This window comes from Danio aesculapii, chromosome 10 (assembly GCF_903798145.1).
Source record: "Danio aesculapii chromosome 10, fDanAes4.1, whole genome shotgun sequence".
NCBI lineage: Eukaryota > Metazoa > Chordata > Actinopteri > Cypriniformes > Danionidae > Danio > Danio aesculapii.
In genome coordinates, this window is record NC_079444.1 from 3,700,848 (window position 1) to 3,717,268 (window position 16,421).

A 16,421-nucleotide genomic window follows, 5' to 3' on the forward strand; every position below is an offset into this window, starting at 1 on the left:
TCGTCATTCCCAAAACCTACTGATGCTGGATTCGTCGCAAAAAAACAGAAGGCCTTCCACTATACCAGGGGTCACCAATCTCGGTCCAGGAGGGCCGGTGTCCCTGCAGGGTTTAGCTCCAACTTGCCTCAACACACCTGCCTGGGTGATTCAAGTACACCTAGTAAGAACTTGATTAGCTCACTCAGGTGTGTTTGATTAGGGTTGGAGCTAAAATCTGCAGGACACCGGCGCTCCAGGAACAAGTTTGGTGACCCCTGCACTATACTAATGAATTACTGAACTGTAAAATACACTCATTGGCCACTTTATTAGGTACACCTGTCCAATTGCTCATTAATGCAAATTTCAGTCAGAGGCAGATGGGCCACAGCAGCAGAAGACACACCGGGTGCCACTCCTGTCAGCTAAAAACAGGAAACTGAGGCTACAATTCACACAGGCTCACCAAAACTGGACAATAGAAGATTGGAGAAACGTTGCCTGGTCTGATGAGTCTCCGTTTCTGCTGCCACATTCGGTTGCTCGGCTCAGAATTTGGCCTCAACAACATGAAAGCATGGATCCATCCTGCCTTGTATCAGCGGTTCAGGCTGGTGGTGGTGGTGTAATGGTGTGGGGGAGATTTTCTTTGGGTCCATTAGTACCAATTGAGCATGGTGTCAACACCACAGCCTACCTGAGTATTGTTGCTGACCATGTCCATCCCTTTATGAGCACAGTGTCTCCATCTTCTGATGGCTACTTCCAGCAGGATAACACACCATGTCATAAAGCCCCAATCATCTCAGACTGGTTTCTTGAACATGTCAATGAGTTCACTGTACTCAAATGGCCTCCACAGTCACCAGAGCTCAATCCAATAGAGCACCTTTGGGATGTGGTGAAACGGGAGATTGGCGTCATGGATGTGCAGCCGACAAATCTGCAGCAACTGCGTGATGCTATCATGTCAATATGGAGCAAAATCTCTGAGGAATATTTCCAGTAGCTTGTTGAATCTCTGCCATGAAGGATTAAGGCAGTTCTGAAGGCAAAAGAGGTCTGACCCGGTTCTAGTAAGGTGTACCTAATAAAGTGGCCGGTGAGTGTATACACAAAGATATACATATACACTGGATGGTATATATTCACTATTGCCTAAATGAACATAAGCTAAAATGAATAAATGCTTTAGGAGTGTTGCCTAATTGTTAGTTCATGTGAAGTAATGTAGTTTAATGTCAACAAAGGCGATTTAACTGAGCAGCAGAGGAGAACAGAGAATATGTGGAGCGTGAGTCTCTGTTCCCTTAATGCCACAGCTGGATCTCATTACTGCACGTCTCTGTTTATGCGAACACGCCGCATGTTCACTGCTGAAGAACAGGGGTCTGAAAAGCCCATCATCCACACCACAAACACTGACGCTTCACACACACACTCCTGCAAGAGTAAAAACTGTCCTCAAACTCAAGACTGGCCAGCAGCTGTGTTTCAATCCAACTATTTTAATGCACATTTAGAGGGGTATTTTAGGCACGGGAGGTAGGAAGATAAGCACAAGATTGTTTGTTTGTTTTTTTTAAATCCATAATATATATCTTATTGCGAATATTTCAAATACATTTTTATTTTTTGGATGTGACACTACCTGTGATTTTATCGATGCTACTTGTGACTTTAACAGTGATCTAGAGCATCAGATCTTTGTGAAGAGCTTGTGTTCAACAGAAGAAAGAGATTCCAGCACTTGAGGCTCAAAGAAGAAAAGACACGACTGTGTTTGTGGATGTTTGCAGACGTGGTCCCAGGTCTTTATTTACAGATTACATTCATAAATATAGGAAACATTTACAGATATGTACATGTGTGGTATTATCATATGAGTGTGTGTCTTTGCATTTACAGAGTCCTGTGCATCAGCATCTCAGAATGAGCCTTGCTGTGTACCATCTTCAGTTCAAATTTACAGCTGAAAATGAGTCCGTGTGGCCATCTTTGTGTGTTATCCCAGATAAGCAACATTCAGAGGTCAGGAATTAATGACTTTGAACTGACCACGTCACAGAATATTCATCAGGAAAGACAGATTGCAATTGAACCAAAATCCACACAACAGGGAAATGTCATCGACCCAATCCTGATCATCAGATGAAAATATGTAGTTTTGCTCTAATTTGTATTCCTTAGGGGTAAACGCTTTCAGGATAGTAGTCAGCAGTCGCCAGCTGTACTTTCTGCACAATTCCAGGTTTGTAACACCTGTTATTGTTGACCTATAGAGCAATGAACCACTATAAAGCCATCTGACCAATCAGAGCAAGGTAGGGCCAATCAGAGCACGGTAGCATCACCCGCCCAATCAGAGAGGAGTAGGCTCATCTGACCAATCACAACTTGAGTAGAAGCAGAGTAGGTGCATTTGACCATTCAGAGCTGAGTAGGGTCACCTGACCAATGAGAGCACAGTAGAGCCACCTGACCAATTAGAGGGTGGTAGCGTCAGCAAGGTTGTGTCATCTGACCAATCACAACTTGAGAAGGAGCAGAGTAGGTGCATATGACCAATCAGAGCTGAGTAGGGTCACCTAACTAATCAGAGCACAGAAGAGCAACCTGACCAATTAAAGGGTGGTAGGGTCAGCAAGGAAGGGTCATCTGACCCATCACAACTTGAGAAGAAGCAGAGAAGGTGCATATGACTAATCAGAGCTGAGTAGGGTCACCTGACCAATCAGAGCACAGTAGAGCTACCTGACCAATTAGAGGGTGGTAGGACCTGCAAGGTAGTGTCATCTGACCAATCACAACTTGAGAAGGAGCAGAGTGGGTGCCTATGACCAATCAGAGCCAAGTAGGGTCACCTGACCAATCAGAGCACAGTAGAGCCACCTGACCAATTAGAGGGTGATAGTGTCAGCAAGGTATGGTCGTCTGACCAATCACAACTTGAAAAGAAGCAGAGTAGAGTCACCTGAACAATTAGAGCATTTCAAGGTCTCAAGGAGTTAGGTCTCAAACTCGATTCCTGGAGGGAGCTCTGCACAGTTTTGCTCCAACCCTAATCAAACACAGCTGATTCAACCAATCAAAGTCTCCAAGACTACTAGAGACTATTAAGCAGGTGTGAGATAGAGGTGGTAGGAGCTTAACTCTGTAGAGCTGTGGCCCTCCAGGAATTGAGTTTGAGGCCATTGAATTAGAGGATGGTAGGTCTGAGTAGAGTCACCCATCCGATCAGAGCATGGTAGGGTCATCTGAACAATCAGAGCAAAGTACAGCAATCTGACCAATCAAATCACAGTAAAGCTATCTGATCAATTATAGCATTGTAGGGTGAGCAGAGTAGGGGCATTTGACCAATCACAACAGAATGAGTAAGGCCACATAACAGACCATCTCAGACACTGTGAGAACAGAGCTAATGCTGCAGCGGATTTACTTTATTTACTTTGGATGAATGTAAACCAGAGGCAGCATGGTGGGTCAGTGGTCAGCACTGTGGCCTCACAGCAAGAAGGTCACTGGTGCGAGTCCCAACGGGGTCAGTTGGCATGTCTGTGTGGTGTTTACATGTTCTCCTTGTGTTGGCGTGGGTTTCCTCCAGTGTCCCCCACAGTCCAACATATGTGCTATAGGGGAATTGATGAACTAAATTGGCTGTGTAAAACAATCCCAAATAAATAAGGGACCAAGTCAAATTAAAATGAAAGAATGAATGTAAACCTACTGAAGTAGACCCTAAACAACCTTTTCGTATATAATCTGTATGTCCTGTTCGCCACCTAAACTCTGTTCAGGAACCTGAAGGTGAGAGTTTGTGTGTGTTTGCGTCTCTCACACGGTGGTCATGACCTTGAGGGATCCGCTTCTGAACCTCAGGATCTTCTTCTTGAGCGCATGTGAGGCCTTGATCTTCACGAAGGCTTTGGGCTGCAGGTCGTGTCCGGGTGGGTGTGACTGTGTGGTCGGAGCCGGCTGGGGGTGGAGCTGCTGAGGCCACACTAATCCCCCACTTCCATCAGAGTCGCTGGACAGAGAGCTGGAGCCGGGGGACTCGGCCTCGCTCAGGCTGGACTCGGACTCTCCCGGGAGAGCAGTGTACTCGCGGAGCGGAGGCTGGGGGTGATGCGCTGTGGGATGGGTGTATCCGCAGACGGGTCGAGCTCTACGGGAGCGTCTGATTGGCTGTTCGTTGGGTATCTCTGCTTCATCCTGACTGAGCTCCTGAGTAGATCGCCAACGTCTGCCCGAGCTACGTCTGGCTTTCGGGATGCTCCGCACTGCGTCCCGCTCCACTGTATTATATCTGCGTTCTGAAACTCCTCGCTGACCCAGCAGGCTGTTCTCAGACTGTGCACGACAGGCTTTTCGTCCGGGTTTCTTCTGTGCATTCTTGTCCTCTGTAAACCGACACTTCTTAGGTGTGGCTCTTGGTTTCCTCTCTGGCGAATAAGAGGATTTGGGGGATTTATAGGTTGTGGGTCGTGCTTGAGCTCTACATGGCTGTGCAGGGATATACTGTGCGTTCACCAGCTCATCAGAGGATGGAGAGAGTGTGTGTGTGTGTTGGTGGAAGTGTTGCGGAGACTCTGCTTCACTGCTACTGAGATCCAGAGCTCCACAAGGGAAATCCAGAGATGTGTGCATTCTGGGATAGCGGACTCCTGCACACTCGTCTTCAGCCCATGCGAGTCTCTCTGGGACAAACGGCGGCTCTTTTCGACTCAAGCTGCTCTGACGGATCACCGCTCTGGGTTCGGGACTGAGGCTTGTGCGAGGTTTATTGGGTCTGGCAGGAGGAGAGCGCCGCTGAATCAGTCCGAGGATGTAGGTTTCCACGTGCTGTGCCTGTCTGTAGTCGTCTGTGGTGGGATTTTCATCGATGTCCTCGCTGGGTTGCCAGATCCACGGCTCATCCTCAGAGATACCCTCTGCGATGCCCTCTAGTGGCGGATACGGTGCAGAGAGAGAGCGGGGAACTGCGATGCGAGTGCCCCCGACACACACATCACCTGCACAGAGAGAGCCACAGTGAGGAGTATTAACTATACTGACACAACATCTGACAAAGCACTAGGGATGCACCTAATTATTTGATGCCGAAAATTATTAACCGAACAAGGCATATTGAAAAAGCCAAAAAATTAATTAGGTTGCACCGCACTGCCAAGTAAGTGGCTTTCACACTGGATGAGTAAAGCAGTGTTAATTTAGTCAACAGAAACATGACAATAATCTAAAGAATGAACACTGAAATTAGAGCTGGGTGATAAATTCAGTATTTCACGAGTTCATACTTACAATAGTTTCAGAATAAAGCGTATTTGGCGTGCTGTCCGGGAGAGGGCTCTGAGCTCGGGGAAGACACCCAAACTCGAGTTATTCCTCTTATCAGGAAACAGAGAGGAATAGGGATTCGAGCGAAGTATCTAGCCCGGCCCCAGAACGCTCCCCCCGGGATTGTAATGCTTAAGAGGTGAGGTGACGGGGTGGTGGAGGGATGCTAAAGTCGTAAGATGCTGCAGGTAAGACAGCTTTGGTATATATAGGGGTTTGGTCAAGAACTGATTGGATAATAGAATAATTGTCAATGACGTATTTGATACTGAAACTTCTGCGCGTGCTCCTCCCGAAATTTGTTTATAAACATCACTTATTGACGGAACTATTGTCAATAACGATAAAAAAAGTTTGGTGTGAAGTTTCGATATGAAGTCAAAAGCTTTATTAAAATGTGGCTGCTGAGAGTGCGCCTTGGAAGGAATGCCAAAAAGCTTAGGGTGTAAGTTTGTCATTTCCAATGGAAGTGCGTGACTTGCACGACGCGCACATGGTATGCAAGTGTTTCACACATGATGTGCGTGCATTTTCCAGGCACTCCTAGTTGAAAAACATATGAACTTTTCTGAATGCCCTGAACGCACCGTGATTCATGCAAGTACAACTAACCAATCTGCTTCACACTCTGTATGGAATATACACATTTCAGTATCGACAGACTAATCTCCTCCTCTGAGGATACGGTTGATGTTAGCCTAGTAACAAGAGACGCAATTTAGGCTACGCTGCTACTTGCTCATGCAAAATTAAACACCAGAAAACATACTGTAGGCCTATTTTAACGGCTAAAATAAAGTCAGCATCTCAATTTTATTTTGACTTGTAAGCTCATGACCCTAAAAATGTAACCTGAAAAAAAGTAAATAAATAATTAAAATGATGGGTAGGCCTAATAGCCTAATGGCTTATGGTGGCGTTTTTTTTACAAGTGCCAACCAGAGAATTACATGAAAAACCCCCCACTTATAATAGCAAAGACATGCGGTACAGGTGAATTGGGAAGGCTAAATTGTTCGTAGTGTATGAGTGTGTGAATGAGTGTGTATGGGTGTTTCCCAGCAATGGGTTGCATCTTCAAAAATATAAAGTTTAGATTAAAAGCAAAAGAAATGAGGATGATTTACTGAAGTTAAATGAGGAAAAGGATTGAAATTATAATAAATGAATGAGGTTAAAATCATTCAGAAATCAAATATTTAATTAAAGATCTGAATCTGAGGCCAGTAATGAGGTTTCAACTGTTTAGCACACACCTAAACACAAGCGTGTGATCGCTGTTGACATTTTCAGGTCATTATTCTTCAGCGGAGAGATGATTCAGAAGCGTGAGGAGTGTGTGCCTGTGTTCAGTGCAGTGGTGTGTGTGTGAACTGTGAACACACGTGTGCAAAACAACACCACCTTTACATATGCCAGACTGATTGTACTTTACGTGTGTGTGTGTGTGTGTGTGTGTGTGTGTGTGCATGTGCAATTGAATGTGTATTTGTGGAAGTGTGTGTGTGTGTGTAAGAGTAAGTATGTGTGTGCGCATGTGCGATTGAATGTGTGTGCGTGTGTGTGTGTGTGCGCATGTGCGATTGAATGTGTATTTGTGGAAGTGTGTGTGTGTGTGTGTGTGTGCGTTTGTAAGAGTAAGTATGTGTGTGCGCATGTGCGATTGAATGTGTATTTGTGGAAGCGTGTGTGTGTGTGTGTGTGTGTGTGTGTTTGTAAGAGTAAGTATGTGTGTGCGCATGTGCGATTGAATGTGTATTTGTGGAAGCGTGTGTGCGTGTGTGTGTGTGTGTTTGTAAGAGTAAGTATGTGTGTGCGCATGTGCGATTGAATGTGTATTTGTGGAAGCGCGTGTGTGTGTGTGTGTGTGTGTGTGTGTGTGTGTGTTTGTAAGAGTAAGTATGTATGTGCGCATGTGCGATTGAATGTGTATTTGTGGAAGTGTGTGTGTGTGTGTGTGTGTGTGAGAGTGTGTGTGTGTGTTTATAAGAGTAGTGTGTGCGCATGTGCAATTGAATGTGTATTTGTGGAAGTGTGTGTGTGTGTGTGTGTGTGTGTGTGTGTGTGTGTGTGTGTGCTTGTAAGAGTAAGTATGTGTGTGCGCATGTGTGATTGAATGTGTATTTGTGGAAGTGTGTGTGTGTGTGTGTGTGTGTGTGTGTGTGTGTGTGAGTTTGTAAGAGTAGTGTGTGCGCATGTGCAATTGAATGTGTATTTGTGGATGTGTGTGTGTGTGTGTGTGTGTGTGTTTGTAAGAGTAAATATGTATGTGTGCATGTGCGATTGAATGTGTATTTGTGGAAGCGTGTGTGTGTGTGTGAGTTTGTAAGAGTAGTGTGTGCGCATGTGCAATTGAATGTGTATTTGTGCATGTGTGTGTGTGTGTGTGTGTGTGTGTGTGCTTGAAAGAGTAAGTATGTATGTGTGCATGTGCGATTGAATGTGTATTTGTGGAAGCGTGTGTGTGTGTGTGTGTGTGAGTTTGTAAGAGTAGTGTGTGCGCATGTGCAATTGAATGTGTATTTGTGGATGTGTGTGTGTGTGTGTGTGTTTGTAAGAGTAAGTATGTATGTGCGCATGTGCGATTGAATGTGTATTTGTGGAAGCGTGTGTGTGTGTGTGTGTGTGTGTGTGTGAGTTTGTAAGAGTAGTGTGTGCGCATGTGCAATTGAATGTGTATTTGTGGATGTGTGTGTGTGTGTGTGTGTGTGTGTGTGTGTGTGTGTGTGTGTGTGTGTGTGTGTGCTTGCAAGAGTAAGTATGTATGTGTGCATGTGCGATTGAATGTGTATTTGTGGAAGCGTGTGTGTGTGTGTGTGTGTGTGTATGTGTGTGTGTGTGTGTGTGCGCGCGTGTGTTTGTAAGAGTAGTGTGTGCGCATGTGCAATTGAATGTGTATTTGTGGAAGCGTGTGTGTGTGTTTGTAAGAGTATGTGTGTGCGCATGTGCGATAGAATGTGTATTTGTGGAAGCGTGTGTGTGTGTTTGTAAGAGTATGTGTGTGCGCATGTGCGATAGAATGTGTATTTGTGGAAGAGTGTGTGTGTGTGTATGTTTGTGAGTGTCTGTGCCGGTGTGTTTGTGAGAGAGAATATGTGTGTGTGTGTGTTGGCATGTGCGACTGAATGTGTATCTGTCGAAGTGTGTGTCTGTTTTTGAGTTTGTGTGTGTGTGTGCGTGTGCATGTGTCAGCGCGAGTTTGTGCACTTGTGCGGGTGAATGTGTATCTGTGTGAATGTTTGTGTGTGTGTGTGCTCTTAACACAGTGGGTCTTTCTTCTGTTCAGTATCACAGACGTGTGTATTCACACTGAAGCTGGGGGGGGGGGGGGGGGGGGGTCAATAAGTCTCTGCTTTAACCTTTTCACTGCCAAAAAATATTCACATAGGCACAAAGATATATATGCAACCCCACCAGTCCTACACCACCCAACCCGCTCTGAGCTGGAATCGAACCGGCGATCTTCCGCATGGGAGTCGGTTGCTCTAACAAGGAGGCTAAAGACCACGGCCTCTAGCATCATACATATGTATATGTATATGTGTGTATAATGACAGGGTATGACCTAGCTGTACTCTACTAGTGTGGTTTTTGAGAACGTTCCTGATGTCCTTGTAACTCAAAACACTTAACATGCAGAATTAATGAGGTCTTTTGGCATTCAGATTCAGCCACAGGTTTGATACGGGCTGGGTTTAGAGGAAGGGACAAGTACTAAGCGGTTTCTACAGTATAAATACATTACACATACTGTATTCCTCATAAACCAACAACACCAATATCTGTGTGTATAGAACATGATGTGTGCGTCGGAGGACAAGCGACAGCTAGGGAGCCACCTATCGTTGCGACTTCGTACTGCCTCTCCGAACTGGCCTCTTCAGCCACCAACGACGCCGTCTCAGACAATCAGTCATGCCTCAAGATAAGAATTAGGATACGTCATCCATGGTCAAAAAATGACCGACGGAGGCCTACGAGATATATATATTGTGTTATATTGTGTGTGTGTGTGTGTGTGAGAGAGTCGCTCACCAGCAGATTTGGGTCTCTCGGTGAGCCGGACGGGGCAAACGGCCCTCGAGGAGATTTCACCTTGAACGGAGGAGTCAGACGGGCCCTCAGGAGCCTCAGAGAAACCTGAGACAAAACACGCACACATATAGATGGACACACACACACACACCCAAAGACACACACATTAAAGAGGAAGGCAATGAATATATGAATGTATGGAAATATAAATATATTGATCGTGTTTTTTGAGGGAGACCTTGGCTTGACCCATACTCAGGGGCGCCGCTGGCCACCACTGGTCGGGGTATTGCGGATCAAAGTTGGGAGGGGGGGTAGGTGGAGTATTACAGATGAAAGTGCAGAGCGTTGGGGTGGGGGGGGGTGGATTTCGCAGGCCCTTTATTATGTGTGTGGGGGCCCCCTAAATGTATGGGCCCTTAGAATCGTCCTAACTCCCCCCCCCCCCACCTCCACTACCCCCGCCCCTGCCCATAGTACACTAAAACAGTACGCGAGCTGAGTAGCAATAGAATTCAACAGTATGCGAGAAGTACCTGGATGACCGACTACTTCCGGCGAGATTCTGAATTGCTACGCTATCCCATGATGCACCGTGAGATAATCCATGAATGGGGGTGAATTCTCCAGTATGGTGGTGTTGTGTGTGTGATGTCAGTATAGTGGTGTGTTCTGTGGTGTACCTGCGCCAACTGTTCGCTCTCCATCTTCAGTGCAGTTCTCCACTGCTGCTGCGCTGCTGTTCTCCGTGTCCACCTTCAGCTCTCCAACCTGATTCTGCAGCAGCTTCATCAGACTCCAGCAGCTCTCCTGAACACGCACACACACACACACTCATGCGTTTAACATGTTGCACTGTTTTCTGCTAGCAGTGCTGTGAGGCGACTGTGTATAGGTGTGTGTGTGTCTCTTTAATGTGTGTGTTTCTCTCTCTGTCTGTATAACCGTGTGTGCGTGTGTCTGTGTGCGTAATGCATAAGTGTATAAGTGTGTGTCTCTCTCTCTGTGTATAGGTGTGTGTCTGTGTCTCTTTAATGTGTGTGTTTGTGTGTGTGTCTCTCTCTGTCTGTATAACCGTGTGTGCGTGTGTCTGTGTGCGTAATGTGTAAGCGTATAAGTGTGTCTCTCTCTCTCTGTGTAATTTTGTGTGTGTGTGTTTGTGTGTGTCTCTCTCTCTGTCTGTATAACCGTGTGTGCGTGTGTAATGTATAAGCGTATAAGTGTGTATCTCTCTCTCTCTGTGTAATTGTGTGTGTCTGTGTGTGTGTCTCTCGCTCTCTGTGTATAAGTGTGTGCGTCTCATTCTCTGTGTGTATGTGTTTGTGTGTGTCTGTAAGTGTGAGGGTTGGCTAATGGTTCCTGGGTCTCCAAATCAGATCAAGCACTGAAGGCTGTCAGCTTAACCTGATGAAGCGCACACTCATCGCCATGGAGACGGCCAGATCCAATCAATCTGACCAAAGCATTTCGCTATCAATTATTCATACTGACCGCACACACACACACACACACACACACACACACAAACACACACACACAGCCGGTTTGACTTTGCATTCTAGCGATTTCCAGGGTGTGACTGAATCAGTGTACTACAGTTGACTCCCTCAGTAGTGCACTTGAGTGGCAGATTGAGGCACAGCCGATGAGTCAGACACAGAGGACACTGGACACACTCAAACCTGATTGATCTCACTGTTGTCTTTTCAGCTCAACCTTTTATTGGTCAACATCAGTTCATGCAATTATGGAGCTTAACATATGCCAAAACAATCAGAGTTTCAACTGTGTTCATTTGAATTATAAACGGCGGTTCCTTCCACTGTGGCGACTTCTGATAAATACGGGACTGAGCTGAGGGAAAATGAACGCCTGAATGAATGAATAACAAAGGTAATTTAATAAAAATGAATATTATACGCCTTCGAAATTTTTTTCAATTTCTAAAATGTGCTGTGTGTAAGTGTTTGACTCTTCTAAAGCATAAAAACAGCATCATATGTGTGTAGATATTCAGAAACATGCTCAGTGAACATTCTTGTTTATCTGAAACAAAATGCTGAAGTCAGATATTCAACATGTGCATTACGTGCCGGAACGGCTGCCTTTATTTTGGTCCCTTTAACCCACCCAATGCCAGTTTAGCCAATTATATTTCAGCCCCCCGGGTTGCCAGATGGTGCAAAAACAGCATATTTCATTCATTCAGTCAGGAAGGCTCTCAAAGCATGCGTCCGTGACTGAAATGCGACCTCTGGTGGACAGTAGCAGACTTTAAAATGAGACGCAGATTCAGAGTTCCACATGAGGTTATTAATTAGCAAACAATATCAATATTACGAACATAAACGTTAGGTGAGCAGGTTATATTGTAATCCTGTGTCTTAACAACACACTACATGACGAGATGCACAGTGATGAGCAGTTTGGCTGTTTGCAGCAGACAAAACACGACAGACATGTAAATACAGCCATTCAGAAGCACAGAATAGTGCACTCACTGCACTCCAGCACAATGGTCAGGTTTATAATCTAATGAATGCATGTTAAACCTCTTTAACATGATTAAATGTAGATGCTGAATCACTGATATGTGTTGGTTTGCACAGTTCTGAAGTTCAGTCTCACATGGTTTATTTTATTCCTCCAGGTCTGAGCTGAACTATCTGCTGCTGCTTTCGGTATATGACAATAAACGTGATGTCAAACTCACATTATTAGCATTTAACACTGAATAACGCACATGAGCTGTACCTCAGCTGATCATTATCAGTTTTCTGTTGTTCAGCTGAAATTGAAGCCATTTCTAATATATAAATTTCAGATGTTGGTTAGGACTAAAACTCATTAATATGGAGAATATTCCTTATATCACGTAACGCTGGTTTTATTTACAACACGATTCAAATCAGCCTTTGGGCTCGACAGTTAGGAACACTTCTGCTAGTGTCGTCAATCTGGCAACCTGCGCTTGCGTGTGCTTTAAAGGGCACATAATTTACCTCTTTTTTATGATGTAATATTAATATTGTGGTTGCTCTGAGTGTGCCAGTTTAGGTTCGGTTTAAAACACAATTCAGATTTTTTTATTATAATGTGTTAAAAAGTGTCATGTTGGGGGCGTGTCCACAGTTCGCTGATTTATGGGTGTGTTGCTTCACATGTGGATTAGTTTCGGCTTCCCGCCAATGTAACAAGGGGGCGGGGCCATGAGCTCACCCGCTCTGCGTTTGCAACAGAGTCTGACAGGCAGACTGCGAGAACGAGCTGGAGTGTGAGGTACAGCATTCAGTCGTACAGCATTCATTCGTACACTGAATTAACTTTGACTGAGGCACCGGATGCGCCGCTCGAAGCCGCGACACGGCACACCAGACACTCTCTGTAGCGCGGCAGAAGCATGAAGTGTCCCGAATCGTCGCGCCACGCATTTTTAAATTCTAAACATAGGTTTCTGCAGCGGTCCGCGGCGCCCAGCCGTCGACTTGAGTGTACCCTGATAGAAACCGATGTTTAGAATTCTAAAACGCATGCTAGTTAAGATCACAGGGAGCTTCTGGGATCGCGAGGAATGCAAATGGCTGAAGTATAAGGTAGACTCAATGATAAGTACACATGTTTGCAAACCTACCTAAAGATACAACCAATAATTCTGATTAGAGCGATAATGTGGAGAATATTGATCTTGTGTTGAGCCCAATGAGCCTTGCATCTAAAAATAGAGCTAGTGTGTTTCTTTAGTGATATCGCTTCGACTCACGCTGAAAATGGCGGACGTGAATCAACAAACTGAGGATATGATGACGCGCCTGTCAATCAATATTGGTGGGCGGGGGGGGGGACCGCTCTCCTACGTAAAGTTGCGGTCGGTTTGAAAACCGCTCCAATTGGTCCACCGTTTTTATGTTGTCAAATTGAAAAAAAAAGCACTGGGTGTGTTTATATCACCCCAATATGACGCTCTATACACCATACATGCACATATGTCTGTCCAAACAGCTGGAAAAGTAGATTTTTTACCATAGGTGCCCTTTAAAGCAGGAATGCAATACCTAGTTCAACCACTGGGTGTCAAACTTACTGCACCTCAGACTTGACTAATGAACATCGGAAGGCAGATTTTTACACATGCATTTCAGATTATGCACTAGCAAACAAACATTTCTTACAACATGTATTCCTATTTTTGAAATATATTACGCAGGTTTACTACGTTTACATACTCTCCACCCAATACACAAGACATTAGCTTTCTGATTTTTGCAACGTGAGCTCAGTGAAGCTGATCATTACAGTGGAAAGCGCTCTACAAATGAGAACTGAATGTGTTGTTCATAAAGCGCACATGTTCATTGGTAGTTCGTTGTTAGACCTGCTTTACAGACCACTTCATATTAGTCTCATCTTTGAGGATGTTCTGTTCTTTTATTGATTATTTATGATCATTGATCATTTATTATTATGAATCTGCTTGTAAATGATCCTCACTGCAGAGTTAATGGTGACTTGACTTGCTGTGGAGTCCTTAGTGTTCATGGTTGAACAGAACACACACACACACACATACACACACGCACACACACGCGCACACGCACACACACACACACACTTTAGTGTTAGAGAAGCTCCTCTGCAATCTAACCTTTTCTTCTCCTCCATTATTAACACACTCCGCTCTTCTGAAGACTGCAATTATTATTGCACAGCACAGACTGTTAATTACTGCAGATCCAGCCAATCAGAGGGCAGCGCTGAGAGGACCAGCAGCACACATACTGTATGAGCACACATACATACAATCATACACACAATCACACACACATACTGTGTGAACACATGCATATGAACACACACTCACACTAACATGCACATAACATATATATATATATATATATATATATATACACACACACACACACACACACACACACACACACACACACAAGAACAAACCTATGCACTACAAACAAACATGCACAACACACAGATAAAGACACAAACACGTACAAAACACATCCAAAGGCACAACATACAAGCCAGACACACACACACACACACACACAAAAAATACAGTACACACGTTTACACACACAAACACATGCACAAAATACACACAAACAAATGCACAAAACACACACACACACTCAAAATACAACCACACAACCACACATATGAACGCAAAATACACACACACCCATTCACATACAAACACACACACAAAAACAACACACAATATACAGCACATACATTTACACACAAACACATGCACAAAATACACACAAAGGGACAACATATGAACACACACACACACACACACACACACACACACAGAGAAAACAAATGCAAAAAAAACTGCACACACAAACTCAAAATACACACGCACGCACACACATTCACAAACATATTTACACATACATACATATATACTCGCACAACACACACACACACACACACACACACACACACACACACACATTCATATACACAAAAGCACACCAATCATACAAACAAACGCAAAGCACGCAAAAAAATACACATTCACAAACATATTTACACATACACACACACACACATACTCGCACAACACACACACACATATTCATATACACAAAAGCACATCAATCATACAAACAAACGCAAAGCACACAAAAAAACACACATTCACACACACACACACACACACGCAAAACAAATTTCTATGCAAGACCAAAGAAATGCCCCCATTTGTTGTATAGTGTTATGTAGTGGACCACACACACACACACACACGCACACACACACTGTTTATTCCTGGATCAGTGCTGACAGCAATCTGACACAAGACAACAGCCGGAAACACTTCACATGCTGGCCTCATTTCATCTGTGTGTGTGACGGCTGTTTGTGCTGTGCAAACACAAGTGTGTGTGTGTGTGTGTGTTTCTGCAGACCCTCATCAAACACCATCAGGTCATTCGGGTCACAAACTGCAGCAACACTCCACAATAAATCCCGTTTCACATTACAATCTGAACTGTAGATCAACCAATGATTAAATCAACGCTGGAAATAACACATCTGTCCTCTTGATTTGGTATTAAAGGGGCTCTATCATGCAAAAATGACTGTTTTGGGGGGTTTAAACCTAGTAGTGTGTGTGTCAGCAGTGTGTGAATATCTCCAGCAGCCTCTAATGTTAAACATGAATTCATTGTGTTTATTATAGTCAGACTTGATGAATGAAAAACTTTGATTGACATTCTCCCTTTGTACGTGTCATCAGAGGGGGAAAGCACCGCCCACTAGTGCTCATCTCACCATCTCATTAGCATAAACAGCAACCCTGAGTGAGAAGCAGCCGTCTGTCCATTAGCCATTAGAGTGTTTGAGCTGCTGAAGATAATGTCAGCATAGACTAAGAGGATTCTAGATGTGGAGGTTTAGATGAACAGGAGCGACATAGACTGACAAAAGCATGAAGCACACACTCACACTGAAGCACACACGCACACCTGACAACACACACACTGCTGTTTTACATCTGTCGCTAGCTTATGCGTATGCATTTGTAGCTCCGCCCTCTTCTGAAGAGAGCACAATCTCATTTGCATTTAAAGCGACAGTCACCAAAACACCACGATTAGGGTCAAAGCCTGAAAGGGTCAGATTCAGAGAGCTGGAGAACATCGTCTGTGTGATATTCACAGCTCAAACTGACACACACACACTCTAGCAAGCATTTTTTGTTTTTAAAAGATGTCTAATAGACATCTAAACGTAGACAGTTGTCTAAAACAAGGCTAAATTTGGGCTGTCAGGTAACATCTAATAGACGTCTAAGAATAGGCCAAAACTAGCCTAGTCATCAAATAAAAAGGAATGAATGACTACACATATAAAGTCTGTCTAGTCTGCCTATTTGACCACTAGTCAAGTTTTGGGCTATTCTTAGACGTCTATTAGATGTTTCCTGACAGCCCAAGTTTAGCAGAGTTGTCTATTAGGTGTCTATTATAGGCATGGGACGATAACCGGTTTCAAGGTTTACCGCGGTTTGGAAAAGTCAAGGGATTAACACCGCTAAA

The 16,421-nt window shown here is 44.3% G+C and overlaps 1 protein-coding gene across 1 annotated transcript in view; it reads right to left on the reverse strand.

Moving 5' to 3' along the window:
• Positions 1-1,764: 1,764 nt before the first annotated feature.
• dact3a (dishevelled-binding antagonist of beta-catenin 3a) overlaps positions 1,765-16,421 on the reverse strand; it is a 20,342-nt gene continuing 5,685 nt past the window's right edge. The window contains exons 2-4 of the mRNA XM_056467004.1: positions 10,041-10,167; positions 9,358-9,462; positions 1,765-4,997 (exon numbers count right to left, since the gene is read on the reverse strand). Of these exons, the coding sequence (XP_056322979.1) occupies positions 3,820-4,997; positions 9,358-9,462; positions 10,041-10,167 (1,410 nt within the window). The 3' untranslated portion in view covers positions 1,765-3,819. The remainder of the gene's footprint in view (positions 4,998-9,357; positions 9,463-10,040; positions 10,168-16,421) is intronic.